Source organism: Silurus meridionalis, chromosome 4 (genome assembly GCF_014805685.1).
Source record: "Silurus meridionalis isolate SWU-2019-XX chromosome 4, ASM1480568v1, whole genome shotgun sequence".
Lineage (NCBI taxonomy): Eukaryota > Metazoa > Chordata > Actinopteri > Siluriformes > Siluridae > Silurus > Silurus meridionalis.
The window spans coordinates 5,728,370-5,756,074 of NC_060887.1; the positions used below are offsets into that span (position 1 = coordinate 5,728,370).

General features: G+C 38.4%; 3 protein-coding genes and 2 long non-coding RNA genes across 5 annotated transcripts in view; 1 reads left to right on the forward strand and 4 right to left on the reverse strand.

The window, feature by feature from the left end:
* LOC124384606 (eukaryotic translation initiation factor 4 gamma 3-like) overlaps positions 1–27,705 on the forward strand; it is a 246,425-nt gene that overhangs the window by 112,731 nt on the left and 105,989 nt on the right. The window lies entirely within an intron of this gene.
* The window catches only part of LOC124384616 (eukaryotic translation initiation factor 4 gamma 3-like), a 96,236-nt gene continuing 68,538 nt past the window's right edge, over positions 8–27,705 (reverse strand). Inside the window, exons 7-9 of the mRNA XM_046847614.1 lie at positions 1,242–1,340; positions 626–717; positions 8–331 (exon numbers count right to left, since the gene is read on the reverse strand). Coding sequence (XP_046703570.1) covers positions 712–717; positions 1,242–1,340 — 105 coding nt within the window. The 3' untranslated portion in view covers positions 8–331; positions 626–711. The remainder of the gene's footprint in view (positions 332–625; positions 718–1,241; positions 1,341–27,705) is intronic.
* On the reverse strand, positions 2,998–3,973 carry LOC124384709. The gene is made up of 4 exons (XR_006925506.1): positions 3,949–3,973; positions 3,725–3,825; positions 3,506–3,631; positions 2,998–3,050 (listed from the first exon to the last, which is right to left on the reverse strand). It is a non-coding gene; the product is annotated as an uncharacterized LOC124384709 (long non-coding RNA).
* On the reverse strand, positions 3,978–5,797 carry LOC124384697. The gene is made up of 3 exons (XR_006925489.1): positions 5,761–5,797; positions 4,917–4,982; positions 3,978–4,059 (listed from the first exon to the last, which is right to left on the reverse strand). It is a non-coding gene; the product is annotated as an uncharacterized LOC124384697 (long non-coding RNA).
* LOC124384589 (serine/threonine-protein kinase pim-1-like) lies at positions 20,905–24,283 on the reverse strand. Its single transcript, XM_046847569.1, has 9 exons — positions 23,982–24,283; positions 23,316–23,501; positions 22,900–23,106; positions 22,719–22,813; positions 22,315–22,365; positions 21,774–22,146; positions 21,507–21,683; positions 21,123–21,218; positions 20,905–21,021 (listed from the first exon to the last, which is right to left on the reverse strand). Exons 1-9 carry the CDS (start codon positions 24,106–24,108, stop codon positions 20,996–20,998), a joined length of 1,338 nt encoding a protein of 445 aa, XP_046703525.1. The 5' UTR covers positions 24,109–24,283; the 3' UTR covers positions 20,905–20,995.

Consider the following 27,705-nt stretch of genomic DNA (forward strand, 5'->3'; position numbering starts at 1 on the left):
GCAGCTGGGCATGCTTTGCTTGTTTCTCCAAAGCCTCCATCTTCAGCTCCACCGTTTGTAACTCAAACAAGCAGATAGAGTTAAGATTCAAAGATGTGATAATGTGAGAGGGAATGAATATAGTCAACACTAGTGATAGTCGAGTTAACTAACTACAGGCACAAGACAGGAAGACAAAAAACTATTTAGGATTATTAAAAGAGGAAAAAAGGAGAGATAAATAGTAAAGTTTGTTTAAAAACACAGTCAAACACAGGAAGCTACGTCACAGGAAGCCTGCAAGCAGAGAGTCTCCTTTCCACATCATGACCTGCCCCCATCCTGCTGCCACCTAAAAAGATAAATAACTAACAACAATCTGCACTTACTTTATCTTTAATAAGAGTTTACAGTAAATACATTTACAAATAAATACATAAATACAATATATAAATAATAATAAATTGGCAATTCACACAACAAACAAATTAAATACATTTTTCAGTACACACACACACACACACACACACACACACACACACACACACACACACACACACACAGCTGCATTAATACATTTAAATGGCTATCTCTCTAATCACACTTAATTCCTCCAGGATTAATTACAGGTTGTGTGACCTCTAACCTCTCGTGTGGTGCTGATGTTCCTCCTCAGAAGTCCGTCTGCTGCCTGAAGTCTCAGCTCCACCCTCTTCAGGTCATCAGACTTCATCAGGGCTGTCAATTAAACACAACCTATGTTTATCTACACTTATGATACCAGGACGAGAAAAAACCCCTCTGAAGATGTTCTTCTTAAAGGCAACATTTGTGCTGGTTTAGAAATAAAACTGCATCAAGTCTACCAACCAACACACTGCTTTTTACACCACAAACACAAACACTTTTCTCTTTTCTGATCAGACGAGCTGCCATTTGAGTTCACTGACAATGTTCTTATACTAACAAATGAAATTGATCACAGTATGATTTTTAACCCATATTGATTATTGCACATTTTTAAAAGCCCTCTGTAACAACCAGCCAAAAATATGCCGAGCTAAGCGATTAGATCAGACATAAACAATAGTATTTCAAATCAATTTTCAAGCGAAATGATTTCATAAAATAACTATGCTGTCACTTTTACTCAGCTCTTCTATTATTATTACTCAAGTAGTAGAAAATCTACTGCCCACTGGATCCTGTTTGGTGCAGATCTTCCAGTGGAGTCTAAATCTAGTGTGCAGCCAACAGCTCACCTGCTCAGTAATGAAGTTGTTCCCATCCACGGTTTCAGGAAGAAAATCAGCCCAGCTCAGTTTAGAGTCCCTCCATAAGGCCTCCACTTCCTTTTGGCTCTAAAGTGAAGAAAACACAGCAATGACTTGAACAAAAAGAACCTTTTCAACTAGTATGACAAAACACTTTCCTTTTTCAGTCATGTTCTATAGAAGATCTCACAGCTCACCATTTGTAGAGAAGGTGCAATATTTCTGCAAATAATATGCTCTTGCCACAGAAAGTAGTGGTTTGCTAAATTCACTGGAATTCACAAGAAATTAACAATTAAAAACAAACACCAACTTCCTTTCCAGCAAAAAATGTATATGTAAAGTCTCAAATGTAACTGTAAATACATTAATAATTCTCTCAAAGAGATTCCTCCTTCCCGAAGCACAGGATTAACGAGCTCCGCTATGTACTGCCATACATAAGGAATGTCAATCGCCATATCATCTGCTATCTCGAGGGTTTCTGAGAACCTGTGTAAACAAGTAGAGGTAAGAAAATGGGGGAAAAGAGAGCAAAAAGAAACACAGACAAAAGTCTTATTAAAGGATTCTGATTCTCTTATAAAATTCTCTAAAAATGACCAAATGTAAAAGCAAGCGTATTCATAATAATGTTACAATAACCCCATTGGGTGTAAATATGTCATCAAGCTGTGGACATCTCATGACGCAGACAGTAGTGTCTCTGGCGCCAGTGGGAGACGGAGCTGTGTGGTGCAGGAATGTCACTCACCCTTTAAAAAACTGAGATGTGGAGAGGATCCCAGCCTGCAGCAGCTGATGGAACAGATGACCCACGTGGTCACGTGTGATCTGGTTTCGCTCCAGCGTGGTCTCCACACCCACCCGAACAAAAACGTACAGCATCCCGCCCTGGTCCAGTTCCTCCACGCAATGCGAGACCTCCTGCACACGAACCCACCACGATTATGTGACGCAGTAACAAGATAATAACCGATGTGTATTCAACTAAATGTGATCATAAGACACTGCATGAGATCATTACTTTGTAATCATTTATGTGTAGAAACTCCTCAATAATGGATTTAGAGCGTTTCTCCATTTCCTCCTCTGATAGCGCAGCTTGTTTGTAGTCGAGTCTGGCACTGCGTCCAGTTTTACTGAAACACAAGAGACATGATGTGTCATGACTAAAAATGCTCATGCTTTAAACTGAATTTAGTTTCAAGAACAACACCTACAATCACAACCTGCTTTGAATATTTTCACAACATGAACACAGGAGAGAGCTGAAAAAGAACACAGACTACATTCACTACAGACTCACCTGATGCTCCGGATGTGGCTCTAGCGCTAGTTTCTCCATTGCAGCCGTTCTTCCAGTTCAGCCGTCGTCCCCCGAAATTCGATCCCAAATAAATCTTATCATCTGCTGGTAACTACACACAAACACAATTCAGTTCAAATAACAATGCTTCTTATAAACCTGGTACAAAAAGTGTACCGTAATTTCCGGGCTATAAAGCGCACCCTTATATAAGCCTGAATTTTACAAATATTTTTATTTTGAACATAAATAAGCCGCACCTGTTTATAAGCTGCAGGTGTCTACACTAATGTACTTTACACAGGCTTTAACGAAAGACACGTTACACACGGTGTAACGGGTGAAATATGTTGCGCTTCTATTAGGAGCAGAGCGGTATTTTGGGAAAAGACCGGCACTGCATATTTCCGCTATTACTGCGTGTGTGGAGGCCGAGGCTTTTTATTTTCTGATGCTCATTTTTAGGTGTCTTTGACTAACCCATAACGCTGTTGCAAACAAAAATAAAAAAGCAGGAGTTTTGGAAATGTGTCTGTGCTTATATGATTTCTGTTGTAACTGGAGTTAGTGAGCTCTCCCTTCACCCAGACTCAACACGCTACAACGGCGTGTATCTAAACAGTAGCCGAGCAAGTAAGTCATTGTTCACTGTCTTCCTCCTTCCTTTCACAGCTACAGTGGTACTTTGACCTACGAGTGCATTAATGTACGAGTTTTCCGAGGTACGAGTGGTCACCACGCTCATTTTCCACCATTCGGTCCAGTTGCTGGGATTTAAGGTGGAAAGTGTGAGGATAATCAGAATTAGGAAAAACAGATTGCACACATGAGTAAAAAATAGTGGAAAAGGGAAATGGTAATACAGGTAAATTTAAGGAGGAAGACTGGTGAGCTATTAGCCAGAAGAATCTGCTTCCTCTATGAATGCGTGTGTGACTGTTACCTGCAGAGGCATAGGGACGGAAAAGACATTTCCCACTGGCAGAGTGGGCTTCCGACTCCTGCCAGCTTCTGATATGATCTCCTCCGTGATGTCCTTGTTGTCCTGGTTAGGATCTCGGACAACGATCTTAATGGGAAATAAATAGCACATGATCAGAGATAAATAGATTCATTACTCAGTAAATAAACCAGTACTGAAACAAAGAGTAAGCACACGCACCGTTTTCCTCTTCCTCTTGGTAGATGGATGTTGCTGCAGTGGAGGGACCATTGGGAATGGAGTCTGGTTGTACACGGCCTGATCATTATAGTAGAACATCCCTGCAGCAGACACTAATAAGAACAGTATCAGTTTCAATTAAAGAGCAACATGTGAGGATCATAACATCCTACAAGAAAACCAGGCTTTTTGTAAGGATGACTGGAAAGGCATGATGAACTTACCATTTGTTGGGGTAGTAGGTTCAGGAGTAGAGTGTAGCATGTATTGAATCCTGTGGGATGGACTGAGTACTGCTGAGGAGGCACCACATGTACTGGAGCACTGTAATAATACTGTAACACAAACAACATATACGTTTGGCATAAAAATCACAAAAATGCTAAAGCTATTTGAAGGTTAACGTAAACAGTATTTGAAACCTGCAGCTATAAAAGGATACACAGGGACAAATTCAAAGCACCAGGGAACACACATGACCCCTGACCTTTCCCACAACTACATCGAACAACCTCCAAGTCTCTACCTTGTCCCTGTGTGCCTCATTACATATAGCACAGTTAGGTATGGTAATGTAGGTGAAGTAATGTGGGTGAGAGAAACTCAGGCAATGCAGGAGGGAAAGACAGGGCAGAGTGAGGGAGGAAGTGCAGGCCAGACAGGGGTGGGATTTTAAAGTCAGGCTAGGAAAGGTAGGTAGAACGTATTTCCTGATTAGCACACATTAGCATACAGATATCATTTTGGTCCAAACTCAGTAATGATTTTGTTTAAATAGAGTTCATAGAGTAAGTAGTTTAATTGATTTGTACAATTCTGATATACTTCATGAATAACCTTCACTCTGTTTAATCAAATCAGAGCCGTGGCCTTTTAGAGCGGTTGCCAGCTGCGCTCATACTCCTCTATATGGACATTTTGACAATCTGATTTTAGTAGTCAGTTATGTTTTATAGATCGTTCTGAACCATAATCAGGTCCCCAATAATATTACAGATTGGATACCACTTTTCATTCATTCCTCTTCGTTTAGTTCCCTTAAAGACAGAGTAAGTGATCAAGGGGTTTACAAAATGAGCCGTTTGGCTGCCGTAAGTAAAATCTAAATGAACAGTGTGTTTAGGTGATGAGGAAGTGATGGGCTTTAGTTTATTCTGTGTGAAAAACAGTGTGTGTTTGAACTGTACATTACCAGCATTTGTTCTTCTGGAGAACTCGCAGTCATGTTCACCACCACAGGAACGTAGGTCACCCAATACTGTTGATTAGAACAACATGAAAATGTCTGTCACTACATTTGACATCATATTTAATGTTCTCTCTGATATTTACATCTCAGCTGCTTTCAGCTTCCTGTGTTTTGTAAAGAAAATTTGTTCATAACTACATTGTCTTGTTAATGAGTGTGTGGTGAAATAAAAGCATTTATTCTTTTTTCCTTTAAAAACAAACAAACATTGATATCTGATCGAATATAAAATATAGGTGCTGTCTGGGTCACACTATAAATGAAACACAAACAGTAGGAATAATTACATCTGGTCTTCCTGCACATAAATGTCTTTATTTAAACACTTCTTTATCATACAGTACTGTTTCATCTTCCACTTCATTTTAAAAAGTGTTCGCTGTCCAGTAGGTGGCAGTAATGTTCTACTAAACTTTAGCTCCCTCTAGCGGTATCACGATGAATTACACTGTACTACACTTTTAAAGGGAATTTTACATCAAATGTTGCTTTTTTTTAATAAGCCAAGTTATAAACAAACATTATCGAATTAACCACTTCGAATTACAAATACCACAAATACCCAAATTCTACACAACTATAGAGTCAAATGTTGTTAAAACGTATCATGTGACAAAAAAAATTTAAATGTTACTAAATCACGGATCTCTGGAAACCCAGACATTATTACACTATTTATAACTTTTAGAATAGACTTTAAAAACTGGACCAATATAAAGTTTGTTTACAAACTTTTACTAAACTTAGTTTATTTATATGATCATCACTATTCATTACATCACATTACCTCTGTCTTTGTCCCGCTTTTCTTCTTCTACATTTTTCTTCTTTTATTTAATTTGTATTGTTTTCCAGCACAGTAATGTGATGAATGTAAATACTGTTATGTTTGCATCATTATGCTATAAAACACATATTATACCATTAAGTTCGGAGCATGCGCAGAAAGAACCGGAGACATGACTGCACAGCGTTTTTTACTCGTTTACTCTGCACACTGCAAACACACCCACATGCAGCACGAGAGTGCCCTCTAATGGCTATCAGATATTATTACATTAATGCAATGTTACCAATGTCACTATGACCATTATTAATTTAGGGGCTTCAGGAAAGTCTGCAAATTTAACAAAACAATACCACAGACTTAAAATACACTGTATAGAAATAAATACAAAACCAAGAACAACACACATTTTGGAAAGAACAAGACACATTTCTTTGTATCATTGTCTGAATCATTTTTAGTAGATTTATAATGAAATGTCAATATAATCTCACCTTCTTTAAGAAGTCTGTAGGCGAAGGCATGAGCTTAATGAAAGTCTCCTCACTGTTCACATAAAGCTACATAACCCCTACAGAGAGACTGCAGGAGTTCATGTCTCATAGACTGTTTCTCTGTAGACTACAGTCTGACCTGTTTACAGCAGCGACGCATTGTAGGATTGAAGGATGAACCACTGTAAACACGAAGAAGACGCACTGTGGGCGTGTCTCCGTTTATTCAGGTCTGTGTCTTTCTGGTTTGAAGGTCGTATCTACTGCGATAGCAACACCTCCAGAAACTCCATGCCTGAGGAGCTAGAAGCTAGAAGCTAACCCGGTGTTATATTCTACATCAGGGGTCACCAACGTGGTGCACCAGTTCGCCCGCAAGGACCACATGAGTCGCCCGCGTGCCTTTTCTAAAAATAGCTGTATCCTACCTTGTTAAATCATTGTTGATAATTATTGTGAGAAATCATTAACATGATCAGTGTCTTCACATAGATCAGGGGTGTCAAAGTCAGTGTCAAATCCGGCCCGCGAGATGATTTTATAAAGAGCTATTATTATTGATATTAATGTCTCGGCAAAATGAAGCGCTGATAACACAAACTACAGATCCCATAATGCAGCGCTTCAGCTGCCTTACCGAACGCTAGACTACCTGGAAACTCCTCTGTCTGTGTGCTCATATCACGTGTAAAAGTATTCTTCACGATGTGAGGAGGCAGACAGGGGTTCTCTGGAACAGCTGGAGTAGAGAGATGTTTAATAAATGGAGCAATCTCAGTGGTGAGGGAGAAGAGCTGAAATTGATGATACTGTCGGCAGAGAACGCTCCTAAGAGCTGTCCCAGAACATCTGTGAGATTGAGCTGAATAAAAGAAATCAACAGAGATACGATGTATAAGGGTGAAATCACAATGACTAAATATAAAAATGTATATGTTCATGTGGGGACAAAAGTAACAAGATTATAAATTAGGGGTCACAAACCTTTTTGACACCGAGAGCTACTTCTTGGGTACCGACTAATGTGAAGGGCTACCAGTTTGATACACACTTCTGAGATAAAAGATTTGCTCAATTACCTTTAATTATGTTATTATTAATAATTAATGATATTTATCTATATGAGGGTGTCAAACTCAATTGCACAGGGGGCCAAAACTTAAAGCCCACTTTAGGTTGCGGGCCGAACAGGATAAACATTTATTGAACACACTAAAACAATGTTTTTGAACATAAATATTAATAAAACAGACATGAAAATTATTCCAGAATAAATAAAATTTAACTTTAAATAACTTAACATATTTTGCTCTCCATAAAATATATCATCAAAAGATCATTCTGAGAAACCAAGAGCAATTGGAGAAACATGAAGCTCAGCTGAGAGCACTTTGGGTTCTGACTATGAGAAACAGCAGAAACAGAAAGCTGAACCTCTACAAGCCCAAAGAGTCGCAGAAAATCTCTGAGGAAACAAAGATTCTTAGGTGAGGGAAGAGAAATGAGGATGGAAACCCGAGAGTGACTGGAGGAAGCTGTACAGCTGTTCAGCAATATGACTTCAGCACTAGAGAAAGAAAACCAGAGAAAGAAAAGAGGAGATCAAGCTGGACATGTCCTACATATAATAAAGTACAAAATATCAGTGATTATTGTAACTGAATATTTTTTATTACTTCAAAATGAATAAATATCTTAAATATAGTGTGTTTTGTTTATATTATAAAATTATTATTGTACATCATTTAAATTTAACTAAGAATTAAAATCCACATGATAAAATTTTGGGAAAACGGGACAAAAGTAAATGATAATAAAATAAAGGTTCTGTTTAAACCCAATTTTACATGAACAGAAGTTAAAGTAATAAAATAAACAGTTATTGAACAGTATTCACAGCATCAGTTTAAATATTAAATCACAATAACACAGAGATTAAATCAGTTTACAATACATGAGTTCTTCATGGGTTCATCTGATGCACACAATACTATAAAGTTTAGTTCCAATGCAGCCTCATAACATCATAGTTCAAGTATAACTTTTGACAACTGCAGTTAGTAGAAAAACATCAGAAATAACTATTTAATAGATTCATTTTAATAATTCAGTCCATTCAGTTTGGTCAATTCAGTTAGAAAAGATTCGGTTCGATGATTTCGACTCTTTAGATTCAGTTCAAGTGACTCGGTTCAAGAGTTCAGTCTCGGTCACTTCTATTCAAAACAATGAGGTCGACCGAGTCTGAATCCATAGATAGTTCAAGAAATTTCCTTTCAGCAGTCTCTCAAAAAGAAACCAGCAGGTGATCAGAATGTTCCTACTCTGTTCCTGGGTTAGTTTCAGGGGTTCACCTCAGTCAGCTTCATCTGGTTTGTGTGTAATCTTCCCTCTGTAATCTGTACTTGTGCAGTGTGTGTGTGTGTGTGTGTGTGTGTGTGTGTGTGAGAGAGAGAGAGAGAGAGAGATAGAGAGAAATAGAGAGAGAGAAATAAAGTGAGTGACATGATGATGTCACCGGCAGAGGGCGGGGCATCTAGGTGTGATGTCACAGTGTGACACGTCTATATAATTCAAAGCGTGCTTTTGTTTCTCATTTGTGAATTTACCAATTGTAAGTAAAGAGACACTAAAATTGACAACCACCAAACAAATAAACAGCAGCAAGAAGCAGCAGCGATTAGCAGCAACTAAAAAAACATTACAAATTCTCTTCTATTGAACATTTCTTCATACAGGTACCTGGTAAGTCGTCTAAATAATTATGGTAGAATATTGTAGATTATTTAGTAGAAGACTCGAAAAGTACAAAGTCATTATTTAGTGACATTAGCATGGGTAACTAGCCGGCTAGCTAATCTTAGCTTTTATAGTTTAACTTTTTATATTAATCCAACAAATGTACCTAATAATTAGTATAGAATCTATTAGATACAATGAAGTAGCTTAATTTAACCTATTTATCCCATATTTTAATCAAACTCATGTAACCTGTTTACTCCAAGTATAATGAACATAAAATACTAATAAATAGAGTAGAATAGGGTCAGACTGGGACTACAATTTTAATAATCCTTGCAGCCGTGGCATGTTTTATCTGTTGTGGAATTCCTTGTCATTGTTTAGACAATACGTACAGCTCCCAGTGTATAAAATTACAGGTGAAGAGTCTTCTACAGAAAACATCTCCACAGATATGGATCAAAACATCTATGTGGATTTGGATGGAGGATTATGGCCCTAGTCAATGAGAAAAAATGACTGTAACAAACGTTTCCTTATAACTAAAAGCACTAAACTCTTTCTACGCTTTAATTCTGATTCTTTGATTATATCGTATATAAATCATGTTGTTGTTGTGTGTATTTTATGCTGTGTGCAGGAACATGGCAGCTGATGAACAAAGGTTTCTTCTGCAAGGTATGCGTCTGCATCAAGGCACGTGTTTGTACATCGAAGCATGTGCTGAGGGGTATCGCTTCAACTTTGTCACCTCTAGACCTACCTGCGATGCTTGTTATTTCCTTGTTCTTCAAAAGCATTGCCTGTGGTGCCTGGAGCAGTCCACCTGTCCTTTAGGTGAACGGTGCTATAATTTCTTCCGTAAATGGTTCAGGTTTCCTCCAGAAAAGGACGAATTCGTTTGGGAAACTGATGAGGACCCGTTCAGACCGGTGATGGACATTCTGCACCATGCTGACATGTTCTCCCCAGATGGAATGTGGATAGATTCCATCCAGAACTTTGTCTATGATCTTTCTGCAGGACTTAAGCTGATCACCCGTATCGTTCATGTGCGTAGGGCTATTACCCTTGCCCAATCGTTTGGAGTTCCTGCCAGCTCGCTGGGTGCGCCAAGCACTCACAGTTTTCTGTTCACGGAATTTGTCATGCAAAGCACCTTTCTAACGTACTACACCATCATCTTCTGTGGCTATGTTCTATGGACAACTGAACCAGCGAAACATCGTGATTGGAATTCTCGTCCTATCCTTTGTCACAAATTTCACACAATCAGGAAAGACTCAATGGTATTCTCATCGAAATGTCACGGTGGTGTTTTGAGGTTTCATCATGAGGTGTGGTCTGCACTGCAGTCTCACAGTTCTATATCTGCTCTTTTGCCGGACTGGATCAGACGACTATCACCCATTCCATTAAAAAAAAAAGGCAAGTGAGTCTGGACATCAAGGACAGGAACTGAAAGCTAAACCTCTCCATGTCCAATAATAATTAATAAAATCAATAAAATCTAAAATATGAAATCACTTGTTTATTGAAGTGTTCGACATCATTTAAATCCTGATTCTAAATCAGTGTTTCTCAACTGGAAGATGCTTTTAAGATAAATAATTATACTCCACATGATAAACGTTTGGAAAAAAATGTGACGAAAGTGAAATTGCACAATTATTAAAAGATGAAGTTAAACCATGATTTTTCAAACGCCGTATGACCTCCTCATGGATTCTTGCATCTTGCTTATATCCCTCTTGTGGGGCAGGGGGCTGTGACTCGGGGTCATAATGCTGAGGGGGAGGGAGGTCAGCAGGGAGAGGGAAACTGGTCCTCAGTTCCACATTGTGCAAAACACCACACACCCTTATAATCTTACACACTGAGCATCTGAGGGGTGAAGCCTCTGTCACCTGTCATATTATAGACTACATCAGGACAATGTTAACAATTTCTACATGTTGTTAAAGTCACCAAGAAGCCAGTCATCACGTCCTGCAGCTGCCTGTAGTCTGTTCCCTACACTGCTATGTGTCAGGATAAAGGAATCATGTGCTGAAGCAGGTCAGTGTGCCACAATGTTTGTGAGGGTCGTGTTAGAGTCACATATGACTTGCACTTTAACAGAAAGCTGTTTATCAGTGTTGGGCAGTAAAACCGATAACGCGTTACTTTTACAGTAACTAATACTGTAACCGTTACCGTTACCGTATGGTGCGTTACCTGTTACTTTTTTAAATGAATGAATTTGGGCTGAAGTGTAGACTACAGCCTAACTTGCTTACAGCAGCGTCGCATTGTAGAATTGGTGGATGAACCACTGTAAACAGGAAGAAGACGCACTGTGGGCGTGTCTCCGTTTATTCAGGTCTGTGCGGCAGTAATGGCGAGTCGAGGCGAGAGCAAGACGAGTTTCTCAAAGTGGAAATATGCTCATTTATTTCACTTTAGTTGAGTATAAAGACAAAAACTTTTAAGTCAAATGTAAGCTGTGTCTTTCTGGTTTGAAGCTCGTATCTACTGCGATAAACAGCAACTCCAATCTGCCGAAGCTCCTCCAGAAGCTCCATGCCTGAGGAGCTAGAAGCTAGAAGCTAACCTGGTGTTCTGTTCTACATTGTTGATAGTTTTCATACTTCAGCTGTGAAAGGAACATTTTTAAGAGCTCAACACAACAGCTTTTATGATGCAGAATCTACTTTAGTGTTTGATTGTGAATATATTATTCAGCTTGTTTTGTTATTTATTTCAGAAATGCTTGTGATATATTCAGTTTGTGCTGCTCTGACTTTAATAAAATAGTGTTTAAAATGACTTTGTGTTTAAGTCAGTTTTGTGTTTGTATAAACCATAACACATAAAAGGGCATTAATGGGAACATTAAAGAAGGTTCTTTAAAAAAGTAACTAAAAAGTTACTTTTAACAGTAACACATTACATTTTGGTGTAAATAATCAACTAAGTAACTTAGTTAATTTTGAATGAAGTAACGAGTAACTGTAACTAGTTACTATTTTTTAGTAACGAGCAAAACACTGCTGTTTATTAACATATACAAATTCATTTTCATACAGAGTCTTTACAGAAATATGAGTGCAGTCAATTGTGTTAATTACATTTGTAAAACTGAACATTGCTGCAAAGTGCATTTTAATTTCAGCCTGTTCTTGCACAGTGAAGGAAACCTGATGTATCAACTACCCACCTTAATAATAACATCCAAAATGACAGGCATTATGACACTCAGGGGCAGATACCAGACCTATAGCATGAGATTTAATAGAATTATATTATATCTAAAGAAGATCTTTGTGAAAAAGTTGATTATATATAATATTTATATAAAGTACTTCCCTGTCTGCCATTTCCCACTAGAAACAACCTGTTGTCATTAACCCCAGAGTGGTGAGGACCTGTATTTGGACGGGGATGGCATGGTTCTGGTGTGTTTCCCTCTGTAGTACTGGACCCAATTCAGCACATAGATCCAGGAGCACAGCTGTAGGAATCTAAATCAGCTTATTAGCCAGTCATCATCATGGACAAGAAATCATCATGGTCTCTGGAGACTCTTTTTCTCCTTAATCTTCCACTGGTGTAATCCTCCAGCAGTGCCATCATGCAGCATTACACACTGGAGCCACCACAGCATTTATGATTTATTCCAGCTCATTATGGAAAGATAAAATAAACTGATATTTGGTCCTGTGCCATGAACATAAAAGCAATAAAAGCTACAGAAAAGCTCCTGCTTCCCTCTGTAGCAGGTATTTTGTTAGTGTTAAGATGGCAATATCCAAAAAGGGAAATCACGCATCAAGGTGAGTTTAATGTACTTCCTTGTTTGCGGGGATTGTCCCGTATGCCAGCCAATAGGGCTGCATATGTGTTCGTGTCTTGGTTATGCATTAATTGTTTAATGATAATTTCCTTTGGTGGGATGATTTCGTCGCGACATTGGTTTCCTCACCTTAGATGTAAGATGCAAGATTAGAAGATGTTTTTTACGGTTTGTCTAATATAGGCGATATTGTCTGAAGTATCCAAAAGAATCCACGATAATTTTCATATGCCGGAAAAAATAGATTTATGAAAAATTTATTGTTAAAAAAGTGAGAGAAAAGGAACTAAAGAAAAACGGACATTTTGAAAAGACTTTAAAATTTTTCAAAAGACTTCAATCTTGTTTTGGCTTTATAGTCGAATTTCTTTTCTACTAACTTACAAAATTTGTGATCCAATTGGAGAGACTGGATTACTCTTTTTGTTTGAAGACTGCGATCCCCCTGGTGCCTTGCGCAGCTGTATTGTCTAAGTGTTATGTGTTGTGTGTATTGTCTGTGTATTAAGTGTTGTGTGTCTGTTCTTTGTTCTGTGTAAAGATTGGATGTATAGGAATTGTGCCGGTTATTGAACTAATCCTTATTTAGATCATTTGGCATTATGGAGTGAAATTGTATTACATCTAGATACTTTTTCCTAGAGATTTAGATGCTGCTAGAGGTTTCTACTATGCTCCAGGTTAACTTAACTCGTTATGCTCTGCACTGCAACAGGAAGTGGTGCATTCCAGCCTCAGCACAAAACTCAAGGAGGAGGTCCTAGGAAAAAGGGGAAGTTCATCTATTAGGGAATAGATAGATTTCCAATTTCATGTCCTGTAACTCACCTTTTGCCTGTAGTGACACCGAGTGGTACAATTTTTTATCATAGCTTTACAATAATTCCAAATTCGCCTTTAAACCTTTTAGGAAGAGATATGATGCACAAAATGAGAATGGAAATTCTGTTTTTTGAAACCAATCTTTCACTGTCTTTTTCTTCTGTCCTCATGCTCTTAACCGAGCCACTGAGGTCCTGCCTGATGAACCAAATTTAGGTGAAGTTAACCCTAAATTATGGGCCTCTCACAAAGATGAGGCAGGTTTAATCCAGGTAAAGCCGTATCATGCACTCATGAAAACACACCGTCCAATTTTTGTTAAACAATATCCATTGTCGAAAGAGAAGAATGTTGGCATTGCTCCAGTTATTGACGATTTATTGTCACAAGGTGTTTTGATCGAGACACATTCACCGTATAACACACCGATTAATCCTGTCTTGAAGGCAGATAAAAAATGCTGGAGGCTAACACAAGATTTACGTGAGATTAATAAATTAGTTATTCCGTTAGCTCCTTTGGTGCCCGATGTAGCTACCATTGTTAACTCTATACCAGAGACTCACAGATTTTTTACTGTGATTGATCTTTGTTCTGCTTTTTTCGGTGTCCCTTTGGCTTCAGAGACGCAGCCGCTTTTCGTGTTTACCTATAGGGGACGTCAATTCACCTGGACCCGTCTTCCTCAGGGTTTTGTTGACTCATCAGCCGAATTATGCTAAGCCTTTTTACCTCTATGTGCACGAACGTGGTGGTACGGCTGCGGGGATCCTAGCCCAGGAACACGGTGACAGATATCGCCCTGTTGCGTATCTTACCAAATCTTTAGACAACATAGCACAAGGGTTGCCCTCGTGCTTGCGTGCAGTGGCTGCTGCGGCTCTGATGGTCCGGGATGCTGAGAAAACGGTGCTGTCACATCCTTTGATACTGTACACCTCACATCAGGTAACAGCTATTTTACACAACATATGACAGCACAACGTAGATCTGGTTATGAGACCACGCTCTTGGCGACGGAAAACGTAACTATTAAGCCTTCTTCTCAGCCGCATTCAGCTGTAGTAGCTCTGCGTGATCTGCTACACGACATTGACTTAGATGGTTTTGACGACACACATGATTGCCTTAAACACATTGAAAAAGAGACCTCTTGTAGGCCCGATCTTTTAGATACGGCCCTGGAAGAGGGGGATTGCCTATATGTAGATGGTTCATGTTCAAATCCTTCTGGCGTGTATTTATGTGGATATGCGGTTGTAAGATTACCTGATGTAATAGTTGAAGCTAAATCATTACCATACACATCAGCACAAGCTGCAGAGTTGGTCACACTTACAAGAACATGTCAGTAGTCTGAAGGTAAAGTAGTGACTATATACACTGATTCTAAGTATGCTTATGGTGTTGTGCATGATTTTGCCAAAACATGGAAGCAAAGAGACTTTAAAACAGCTGATGGAAAGCCCATAGCACATTTTAATCTTATAGGCGACTTTTTAAAAGCTGTTCAACTCCCTGCCAAAGTGGCCATAGTTACACATATACCAGCTGTAGGAAATTTGAGATATCTGTTGGTTATAGTTGACAGATTCAGTAAGTGGCCAGAAGCATTTGCGTGTGTGAGAGAGAATGTTTAAACGGTTGTCAAAATTTTAACAAAAGAGATCATCTCTAGGTTTGGTATTCCTAGTGTGATTGAAAGTGATAACGGCACACCTTTTGCTTCGAAGGTAACACAACTTTTGGCTATAAGCTTAGCAATTGATTGTTATTTTAATATTCCCTATCACCCACAGTCAGCTGGAGTGGTAGAGAGAACAAACAGAACCATTAAGGAACGTATTACCAAAGCCTGCATTGAAACAGGCCGAAATTAGACTGTTGTTCTCCCGGTAGTACTCACAGAAATGAGAATGACCCTATCTTCAACAAAACTAACCTTTGAAAGTTTTATGTTCTAACCTTTCTTGACGCCATGGGTCAGGGGACGCACTGGCATTTCTTCCTTAGGTAACCTGGAAGTGATGGTGGACGACTACATTTCTGCCCTGGTTGAGAAATTGAATTCTATCAGTGCTGATGTCTCACTAACTCTTCCTCTGCCTACAGATAAGCCAACACACCCTTTTGTGCCTAATCAGCATGTCCTGATAAGAGGTCTGAAGCCTACCAAGGTCGTTGAGCTGAAGTATCTGGGTCCAGTGACTGTTCTAGCTGTAACCAGAACTGGAGTTCTGTGTGATCATTAGCCACAGTGGATACACGCAAGCAGGATCAAAACAGCACCCACTTATTCTATGCACTAATTGGTCTGTTGGCCTAAGAAGCCTACCTAAGTGAGTATTCAGGGCTGAAACAGTTGAGAGCCCACGGAAAGATCCTTTCTTTATAGTAGAAAGGGGGCCACCTCCGGGGTGAAGATCTGACTCACTTGACTGTTTAGTTTAGCTCACCCTGATACCTGCTCTAGGTCTAAATTCTATAACTATATGTGCATAGTTGTAACTAGACTCCGAATTTTTCTTATTCTCTTTGAATACATTATTCAGTGAGAAGAAACTGTTATGTATACCTTATAATACTGCTAATAGACATACTGAACAAGCACTGAGAAACAAATGTCTCATGATGTCTTGGAGAACGTGAAACAACTGCTGAACAAAGTTTTTTTGAGAAGATTAAGAGTTTGTTTATGAGTGTTGAACACTATTTTGTTTTAGGAATGATTATTGTATTGATTGTTGGAATTATAATTTGTATGTTGCTATGTTTGATGACGATGGTAAGACAGGCCATAAAGGCCTCATTGGAGTGGTGATGATGAAGGATTATATGCATGTAGGGAAAGAATGAAATGGAATCTGAATGTTTTGTTTGTCTTTATCTTTTTATTTGCAGTTTGTGTCACCGATTCTGTTCCCCGGATGAACATCCTATGTTTTGGTGTGTGATGCTAAATCATAAATGATTTAAAGTGGCTATTGTTAGTGTTAAGATGGTTTTCACACTGTTTCACACACATTCCTTTGTCTGCTCAGTGTCTATAGAATATTTACGATGTTAGTATGTAAGGTAAACAGGGAGTCCTTATCTGGACTCACACATCGCCAGCTAGTATATCCTCTTGTCTAAACAGGAAACAACTAGGTCAGGTTTCTTTTCTCTGTATGTGTATAAATATGTTCTGCTGCCTGCAATAAAGAAGAAGAGGAAGAACATGCATTCTGTGTGCTCTGTATTCCTTCTTCCCTGATATCAGAAAGGCACCACGGGCATAGCAGGTCGTATGGAAAACCTCTCCAAGAATTAAGTTTCGTTTGGGCATGATAGAAATCTAACAGCTACTACAGCTGAATGCGGCTGAGAAGAGGCTTAATAGTTAAGTTTTCCGTTGCCAAGAGTGTGGTTTCATAACCAGATCTACGTTGTGCTGTCATATCTTGTGTGTTGAGGTTGTGTAAAATAGCTGTTACCTGATGTGAGGTGTACAGTATCAAAGGATGTGACAGCACCGTTTTCTCAGCATCCCGGACCATCAGAGCCGCAGCAGCCACTGCACACAAGCACGAGGACAACCCTTGTGCTATGGTGTCTAAAGATTTGGGAAGATACGCAACAGGTCGATATCTGTCACCGTGTTCCTGGGCTAGGATCCCCGCAGCCGTACAGAATCAGTTGGAGAACCATCTTAACAGTAAAATATACAGTCATCAAGCTAAACCATATAATATCTTCTACGTCTCCATTGTTGCGCAATGAGGCGCTTCCGAGCAAAAATAACGTCAGATCCCGTGTTATGCGCTAAAACGCTCCCCTGCCACAGACTGCCCCAACTTATCTCATAATTATGAGATACTAAATCATAATTATGAGATCCTGGCTGTGAATTTTTTTTTTTTTTGTGAATGCAATGCGCTTCTGTACTTCTGTACAGAAGGAATTATTTAAAAGTAAAACTAAATACATGGAATGGATATTAAAGTTAAACAAGACATTGCTTGCAAGTTTAGTTTAGTTTCAGAACTATAAGTTCTCTAAAACTGAAATGAGTGCATTTAGAGTTTTGTCCAGCAGGTGGTGCAACATTACTGAGTAGGTGCTTGATACAAACGTCCTTTCCTAACAGTGAAATACTCTTAAGTGGACATAGGCCTTTAAAAAAAAAAAATTTTAGTTTTGAAATTAACACTAATTTCCATTATAATGATCGCTAATATAAATGCATTGTGCATTAGCCTTTTTGGTTTTAATGCTGTATTAAAATGACCTACTTTCCTGGAGTTCTACACATTGGAGTTTTGATGCTTGACTGTGTACGCCTTTAAAGATAATGTCAGTTGGACTAGTATTCTTTAAATCGTCTGAGCATCTCCCCAGCTAACAGGGAACCTTACCACAACTTTAACTAACGTTTCCTAAACGTTGTCTAAATGTAAAAAAAAAAAAAACGATGTTTATTGATCATTCTCATAACGTTATTTATACTTGATGAATGTTCTTCTAATGTTGACTGAAAACATTATCAATACAACGTTCTAGGAACCCCCTTATGACGTTATTTATGCTTAATAATTGTTCTGCTAATGTTGATATAAAATGTTATTAGAACAATATTCTCAGAACGTCCTTATGATCAGTGTTGGCAGTAATGCGTTACTTTTGACAGTAACTAATACTGTAACGCGTTACTTTTAAAAATAAAGTAACTCCGTTACCGTATGATGCGTTACCCGTTATTTTTTTAAATGGATGAATTTGGGCTGAAGTGTAGACTACAGTCTGACCTGTTTACAGCAGAGACACATTGTAGGATTGGTGGATGAACCACTGTAAACAGGAAGAAGATGCGCTGTGGGCGTGTCTCCGTTTATTCAGGTCTGTGCGGCAGTAATGGCGAGTCGAGGCGAGAGCAAGACGAGTTTCTCAAAGTGGAAATATGCTCATTATTTCAATTTAGTTGAGTATAAAGACAAAAACTTTTTAGTCAAATGTAAGCTGTGTCTTTCTGGTTCGAAGCTCGTATCTACTGCGATAAACAGCAACTCCAATCTGTCAAAGCTCCTCCAGAAACCCCATGCTAGAAGCTAGAAGCTAGAAGCTAACCCGGTGTTCTGTTCTACATTGTTGATAGTTTTCATACTTCAGCTGTGAAAGGAACATTTTTAAGAGCTCAACACAACAGCTTTTATGATGCAGAAGCCACTTTAGTTTTTGATTTTAAATATATTACTCAGCTTGTTTTGTTATTTATTTCAGAAATCCTTGTGATATATTCAGTTACTTTTTGAACGAAGTACCGAGTAACTGTAACTGGTTACTATTTTTTAGTAACGAGCACAACACTGCTTATGATGTTATTTATACTTGATGAATATTCTCCTAATGTTGATAGAAAATCAATTTTATCAATACAATGTTCTCTTCTGATGTTAATTGTATTTGTTAAAAGTTTTTGAAATGTTATTAAAACATTAAGAACAACATTCATGGGATGTCATTACAATTTTATTGTTCTTGAATATTGAAAAAAAAAGTCTTATAACTTCGGAATGTTATTTTTTTCCATATCTGCTAAATATTTTCATAATGTTATCATAAAATGTTCTGAGTGTTAATGAACAGTGTTTCTGTCCTGTAATTGTACTCATATTGTATTCTCATAATACTAAACGTCTAAAGAACATTTTATATTTCATAAACAGTGGTGTGAAAAAGTGTTGATTTCTTGATTTCTTTTTTTTTTGCATGTTTTTCACACTTTAATGTTTGAGATCATCAAACTGATATAAATATTCGTAAAAGACAACACAAGTGAACACAACATGCAGTTTTTATTGTGTGAAAAAGTGTTTGCCCTCTAAACCTAATAACTGGTTGGTTTTCAAACCACAGTGAGAGCCATTATTCACAAATGGCAAAAACATGAAATAGTGGAGAACCTTTACAGGAGTGGCCGGTTGACCAAAATTACTCCAAGAGCACAGCGACGACTCATCCAAAAGGTTACAAAAGATCTGGATAAATGCTTGAACATGAACTGATTGTTATATCTGCTATCTGCCAAAGAAGGTTAATTATTTAATATTTTAAATAAATAAAAGTGAGTGTGCAGTTTGTAACCATGGTTTTAAATGTTTAGTGTTTTTTTGTAATGTTTTAGATGTGGATGAAGGCTGAAATGCTGATTGGTTGCCATTTTTGGTAGCTGATGAAGGTAAATGTGGTTAAGGTAATCAAATGAAATGGGGCAGTTGGTAATTGTGTTTAAGAAAATGTTTATTGTTGTCAGGATCTCCTGGGCACACTGCACTTCCGGTTTTGCGGCGTGCTCTTCCGGTTCCGCGGTGAGCACTTCCGGTCGTGACCATCTTGCCGTTTTTCCGCGCCTCCGGTGTATATAAGGACAATCAAGAGTTTAGCTCCTGGCCAGATTATCTTACCGGCTTTCTAGCCCCTGAGATTATTCTTGCCATCCTGCCTGCTTTAGTTCCTGTTTCTGATCCTGATCATCCTGCCTGTTCTGGATCCTGTCCTTGACCTCTGTTCCGCCCTGCCTCTGGTTTTGAAGTTTGGACTGTTTTGGTTTATGTTTTGCTCTGCCCTGTATTGTACTGTTTTGCCGGTTTCTGGATTTTTGGACTGTTTTGGACTTTGGTTTTGTCTTCTCCTGCATTGCCCTGTTTGCCTGTTTTGACCCTGGATTGTTTTGGATTCTGTTTTTGCCTTTGCCCCTTGCTTTAATTATTAAATTCAGTTTTTTCCCCATAACCTTGTGTGCATCCTGCATTTGGGTCCTCCCATCCAGTCACTCTGCACCTACCGTTGCACCCGTGCTCGCTGACAAGTGTCTGAATAAAGCATATGATGTATTGTAATTTTTGTTTTTCTGTTTTAGATTTAAGTCAATTGCTGTTTCTCCCGTGTTGTTTTTTTTTTTGGTCCCCGGTCTCAGGAGTGTGCTGCATGGTGATTTTGTTTTATTTAAAAAAAAGAATTTATATCCTTTATGATGCACAATTGATATACATTCCTGTTACGTTCCCCCTTTGACCTCTAAGCTAAGGGGTGTTTTGTTTACTTCCCGTGCACTGCAAAAATATAGTGATAGTGACAATACAGTGACTTTCCTTTTAATTGGTCCAAACAATCATCTTTAACTCTGATTATCTCCACTTTTATTGCTTATTGTTTTATTAAGTAAGCATGATTAACAAAAATGATTGCAATATAAACTGACTCCAGTCAAAATCAATTTACAATTACATTTTTTATTTTTGATGTATTTTGTACAAAAGCACAAATATATTTGTAGGTTTCAGATGTATTTGATGGCAGGTGTCTATCCAGTAGTTTGTAGTGCAGATCCTAAATCACAAAAAACAAAACAATTAGAGAAAAATTACTTCATGAATTATAGGGTTCCTCTGTCTGTTTAAAAATAAAGAGAGAAAGAACAGCACAAATACCTCTAAAGTGAAACCATGGGTGATGCTCTATCTGCTCCAGGCTCGGACGGCCTGCTGGTTTGGTGCACAAACACCAACGGATCAGATGCATGCATTCTGTTAAACAATACACAGATACAGAAATCAGTAAAACATAGAGAAAAGAATAGAAACTTCACCTAATAAAGATCATGCTGTATAATATTTAATCTCTTAAAAACAGTTATGCATAATATATAAAACTTTGAAATAAATATCATTGATTGCATATTAAATTATTCACACTTATAGCTGTTATAAGATCAAACAAATAAATGCTTCTTTCTCTGTTCAAGTAAATGTACAATAGAAACTTCAGCCTGCTTTGACTTATTCCATAACTTATCAGTCTTTGCAGTTTCTTACCTTCAGAATGCCTTCTGGAGAAACGCACATGACCATGTTTCACGTCCTTCCTGGTGTTGAAAGGCAGAGAGCCACACACCAGTCTGTACAGTGTCACACCCACAGACCAGACAGTCGCTGGTTCTGCCAAATACTTTTTCTTTTTAAACCACTCAGGAGGAGCGTAGCTGGGTGTGCCTGTTAATGACATTCCAGTTAGTAAAAGAAGCACACATCTCATTGCCATGCAAAACTCAGATACATTTTCAGAGCTTTCAGATAATATACCTGTAAATTCTTTGTACTTGTCCTTGATCAAGTCTCCGCACCCAAAGTCAATCAGCTTAACCTTAAGAGTGTTTGTCTGAACCATGATGTTTTCTGGCTTGACGTCACGATGCAGAATTCCCCGGCTCTTGCAATGCTTCAGCGCATCTATCAGCTGAACCATCACTAAACGAGCCACAGTCTCAGGCAAGCAGCTGCCATACCTACTGCAGAACTGGTGGAGGTTTTCACATGGTTCGGGTCGTTCCAGAACTATGTAGTAGCACTTTGGCTGTTCATACCACTCCAGAATCCGCAGGATGTTTAAACAGTATGGTTCTTTATTGACGATGGACATCAAAGCTACCTCAGTGGGCAGGAAACCATGTCCAGGCTGTAGAAAAGAACGAGTGCTACATATTATAACCCCAAACTGCTTATAAAAGTGTTCTGAATAACGTGATTATTATTATTATTATTATTATTATTATTATTATTATTATTATAGTATAGGATATTGGTTATTGTTTTATGTACATTAAGACATGCAGAAGAAACTTACGATTTCCAGTTTTTCAGGTGCTTTACGTTTGGAGATGTACTTGATTGCAACCTAAAAAAATACAAATGTGTTTTGTGAAATTAGATGAAATTATTCACATAAATGCTCTAAAAAGGATTTTTTATTTGGCCTTAGATGTTATATAATTTTAGCTGATCATAAAAGTGTAGTAACCACTTCTGCAGTTTTATTGAAAATCCTACATTGAGCCATGATGCCATGATGCTTATAACAATCAGCCTCTTTCTAAAGTCACAATCACGTATCAGTGAACACTGCCATTCCTGATCTTATGATTAAATATTCAGCATGATCACTAAAAACAGGCTTCCCCAATGTGTATATTAAATTAAAACATATAATGAAGTCAGAGATATAGATAAAACAAGAGAAAAAAGACTTACTGGCAATCCATCTGCTTTACGTACACCAGCATACACAGAGCCAAATCCTCCTTTGCCCAGCAGTTCTCTCGTCTCATAAACCTCCAACAAATGTGCTGTGAAAAAACATCCAAAGATGAGTGTCTAATTCACATAACCAGTCCTACTGCTGTTCATCCACTTCAACTTTCTTCTGCCTTACCAATGCCTAAATGTTTAGGAGGTAGTTTATTTGTGTTGGAGACGTCAGTTTTCTCTTCTATTATCTGTTTTTTCTGTCTCTTCTGATGAGGCTCATTTTCATTGTGCAGGTTATCAGGTTTCCTTTTGCCCCTGAATGATGACTTGGGCTGATCATGTGCCCTCTTCTTTATGTTCCAGCTTCCAGTGTGCTGGTTGATGTATAAAACTAAATAAAGAAAGGGATAAGAATTATAATTTTTGCATAAATAATGTGGTGATAATGCAGCAACACACACACACACACACACACACACACACACACACACACACACACACAAAGTGTATATGAATACAGAGGTGTTTCTAATGAAGGGGACAGTGAGGGTACATCACATTCACAAACCCTTGGACAAGTTTGCATGTATTTTTTTTTACCTAGTTTAGTTTTGTTGGAGACGTCCGTTTTCTCTTCTATTATCTGTTTTTTCTGTCTCTTTTGATGAGGCTCATATTCATTGGGCAGGTTATCAGATTTCCTTTTGCCCCTGAATGATGACTTGGGCTGATCATGTGCCCTGTCCTTTATGTTCCAGCATCCAGTGTGCTGGTTGATGTATAAAACTAAATAAAGAAAGTGATAAGAATTATTATTTTTGCATAAATAATGCTGTAATAATGCAGCAACACACACACACACACACACACACACACACACACACACACACACACACACACAGTAAATGATTGTAGGTCTTCCTAGTAAATTGAGTGCACATCACATTTACAACCCCCTTTTTTTATCTTGACATGTTTTGCCCAATGTAGCTGCCATTTTGTTTACAGTTTTTTTCAGAATCTTTGTTTTGGTTCCTTGGACTTTATATTTTCCAAGACTGAACTCAGAAATAAATTTAGATCAGTGAGATTTAAGATACAGAGGTTTGATCTGAAGTGTCCCACTTTGCCAGTATTTATACTAATTGGGTAGAGTTTATTCTGGTGACATGAGGCATACATTTCTTTGTAACTTTCCATTACGGTCAGGAACTGGACATTGAGTCCGTTTTAAACAAGGATGTTATGTAGTGTTTAGCGTCTTACATTTTTTGTGAAACATTCCAGCAGATGGCGCTTTATTCTCGGTTTTATTTTCTTCTTGCCCAAAATAACGCATCCAGCAGATATCGCTGTCCAGCAGTGAAAAGAGGTCGCGTATCCATGGCAACATTTGATATTGATGATGAAACAGTATGTGTACAGTTTTGTCTCCAGGTAACGCCTCTGTTTAGTTTACATCTGAGGGGTTCCACTACCACTGCCCTGTATTTACACATTTATATATTCAATCAAGACAGAAGAAGAATGTGATATAAATATACACAGTACTCTGCATAAATAAAGAATAAATAAAAAAGAGTCCAAATTAATAAAAGTCTAAATTAATAATTTTGTGTGACCACATTTTCTCTGCAAATCAGCATTAATTCTTCTAGGTATACTTGCACACACTTTTAAAAGTTCTGGACAGGTAGTTTGTTTCAAACATCTTGAAGACCTAACCACAGATCTAGATCTACATGTAGATCTTTTCTGTATCTGCAAAGAGTTTCTCCAAGTCGGGTTTAAATTGATCACCTGAAATCCAAACATCCCGATTGCCATTCTAAATATGAGAAGAACGCGGCGCAGAAAAGTAAAGTCAATCCGAGCATGCGCACTCTGTCTGTAGCGGACGTTTTTGAAAAGGCAGGAAAGTTTTCCAGTGATGGTGCCAAGGCAAAAGGCATAACACAAAAAATTATGGATTTCATTGCCATTTAAATTGAATTTTCATTTCGGTGCATCCCTAAAATATTATCGTTGGTGTGGCCCTCTGACACAATTCAGATTTCTCATGTGGCCCCTTGTAAAAATTCATTGCCCACCCCTGCTGTATATTCATCTCACGCACATGCGCATTTGACGAAAAAAACGTATTGAACTCGAGCGAAGTGAACACGCACATAAAAAAAACACCCCCCACAAAGTCTGTGTTTTCTACACTGAAACACGTGAAATCAAAGCATCGATCTGTTCTGACTGACACCCACGTGAAAGAATCCGCGATGCGCTTTGGGAAGAAAAGAGCAGACGTTGAAAGACTGCCGGTGGGAAGACACGTACCGAGATACGCATGAGCGATAACAACGACCGCCGTGAACCAACATATACCAACAATAACGGACAGTGAGAGTGTGGAAGTTTAAATAGGAGCTGGTGATGATGATAAACGAGCACCATATATGTGCAATTGAAGCGGAGCTTCAGAGAAAGCGGCCGAGAAAGCACCTGACACGCTGAAGGGGGCCGAAGGGGGCGTGGCAGGTGGATTCCTGACAGATAAACATGTACTGTATGTATTTTTATAGCATGCCTTCATCAAACAAATCGCGGCAACGCTGTTGTGTAAAAACCCTTCAAAAACACGTGCATGCACATTCTCATTTATTAACGCACATCATGTACATAAAGAAATTTCAAGCACATTAATATATTGCCACTATATTGATTTTTGTTTATCTCGATCATCGGTTACCTCGATGCTTTCTGGCGACCCCCTAGGACATCGACATAACCAGGTTCCACTGTATTATTTTTATTATTATTATTATTATTATTATTATTATTATTATTATTATTATTAATCATCATTATTAAAGTTTTTGGGGGTTTATGAATGTTCCTTGCTTTGACGAGGATGTGTTGATTATATAACACCCAAATAACATTGTTTAATCAAACCAAATATTGGAAATTTAATAATTTTATCTCTTTGGGTTTCATAAATATGTAAATCTGCATATAATAATAATAAAAATTAAATGTAGACCTTTAGGTACTAAAGCACCTCAGTGCAATAAAGTATTACATTCTAAAGTCCAGCAGACATGACATGGGAGTCAATTCCTTGTAGCATTTTCTTGAACTTGGTTTGCAGGAGAAAATCTGGTTTTGTTGAAATAACAGGTTAACAGATGATAACTGGATAAATAACTAATGAATAAACTCAGCCTGGCTTCCACTATTTCCTATAACTTCATGGTGTGACTGATCAACTTTATTCCCCTGTAGTTCTCCTTTTCTCCTTCCTTAGTATCCAACTTCTCTTACAGCTTTAACGGTCATCACATCTCCTTTACTCGCAGGAGGTCCTGGGTTCAACCCCCAGTGGAGCCATGCTCTTGAGCGTTTTGGAATTCCTATTGTCCATTTTTGTTGCAAGCACAATGCAGAAACACCAAAAGTTGTTTATTTTTTTCAAGGATTTAGTAACAATTTGTGACAAATACATGAAGCTCATTCATGTTTGCTAGCTGCATGGTTCCACTGGGGGTCACAGAAGGACCTGTAAAGCAGATGTGATGACCACTACCCTATGGATTCACACAATCACCTGCACCTGCATATGTTTCCAGATTGCAACTTTTCAGCTTTGACTCCACTGACTCCACGACCCTGCTTCAGTGAAGAAAGGCCTGAGAGACATGGTGCAGTCATAAAAACCTGGAGCTTAACACGCTCAAAACAGTGGAGATAATTGTGGATTTTAGGTGAAACCCCCTGCTCTCCCCCTACTCACCATCATTAACAGCACTATGGCAGCAGTGGAGTCATTCAGGTTCCTGGGCACCACCATCTCTCAGGGCATGTAGTGGGACAATCACATCGACTCCACTGTTAAAAAGGCTTAACAGAGGATGTACTTCCTTCACCAGCTTAGAAAGTTCAACAGGAGTTGCTTTAATAACTGTCTGGTTCTGCTCAGCTGTAAAATCAGACATCAGAGGACTACAGAGGACAGTTTAGACGGCTGCAATGGTTATCGGTGTCCTCCTGCCACTTTTCAAAAACTGTATACATCCAGAGTGAGAAAAAGAGAAAATTGTGTTTACACTACACAATGGAACCAGTTAAGGGACCCTAATGGTGGAATTTCTTTCCCGCTAGCAGGATACGGTTTTATTTATATTTACTTTCATTGTATTTTTTATTTAAAAATCTTGGCCTGCTAGCACATGGGACTCAGCTTTTGTCTCTCTCCTTACAGTTTTACGGCCACTTTTGTGTGTGAAGCAGAGGTGATCACAACCACGCTATGGTTTAAAAGAAGAAGAAACACAATCTTACATTATATTTGTTTTATACATGATTCCACTGGGAATCAAACCCAGAACCTCCTGCATGTAAAGCAGAAGTGATGAATCACTACACGGAACCTGTTTTTTTGTTTTTTGCATTAAGTGCATTAAGATGCTGGAGATCTTTCACTCGGTGGTCATGAGCCTACTGTGTGTGGTCTTCTGAGGAAGCAGCATTTTACTCAGTAATGTCAGCAGCAGTAATAAACTCATTTGCATCGCTAAAACTATTATTGGGCAAAACCTTTAATTTATATTTTTCCAGTTAGATTTTGAGAGATGTTTATCTTTATGCACATTGGACATAATCCTTCTCAGCAACAGGTTCCATAGTGTAGTGGTCATCACGCCTGCTTTACACGCAGAATGCTTTGGTTCGAACCCCAGTAGAACCATGCACTTAATTCTGATTCTACTTCTGGAATGCTCTTACAAGTGCAATGCAGAAAAATGCCAACTTGTTTTTATTTGCAGAATTGTGTTCAAATTTTAGGGAATATCTTCGCTTTCTTAACATAACTGTTCACAAAAATATAAACCTCATTCATGTTTGCCAGCTGCATGGTTCCACTGGGAGTTGAGCTCAGGAGTTTCTGCATGTAAAACAGATGTGATGACAACTACATTATGGAACCATACAGTCAACT

Coding starts and splice junctions, on each gene's coding strand:
- LOC124384589 (XM_046847569.1), bottom strand. CDS start 24,108: ATGTTGCCATGGATACGCGACCTCTTTTCACTGCTGGACAGCGATATC. Junction 21,219..21,506: donor CTCCAGAAGGCATTCTGAAG/GTAAGAAACTGC, acceptor ATTGTTTAACAG/AATGCATGCATCTGATCCGT. Junction 21,022..21,122: donor CCCATGGTTTCACTTTAGAG/GTATTTGTGCTG, acceptor TTTGTGATTTAG/GATCTGCACTACAAACTACT.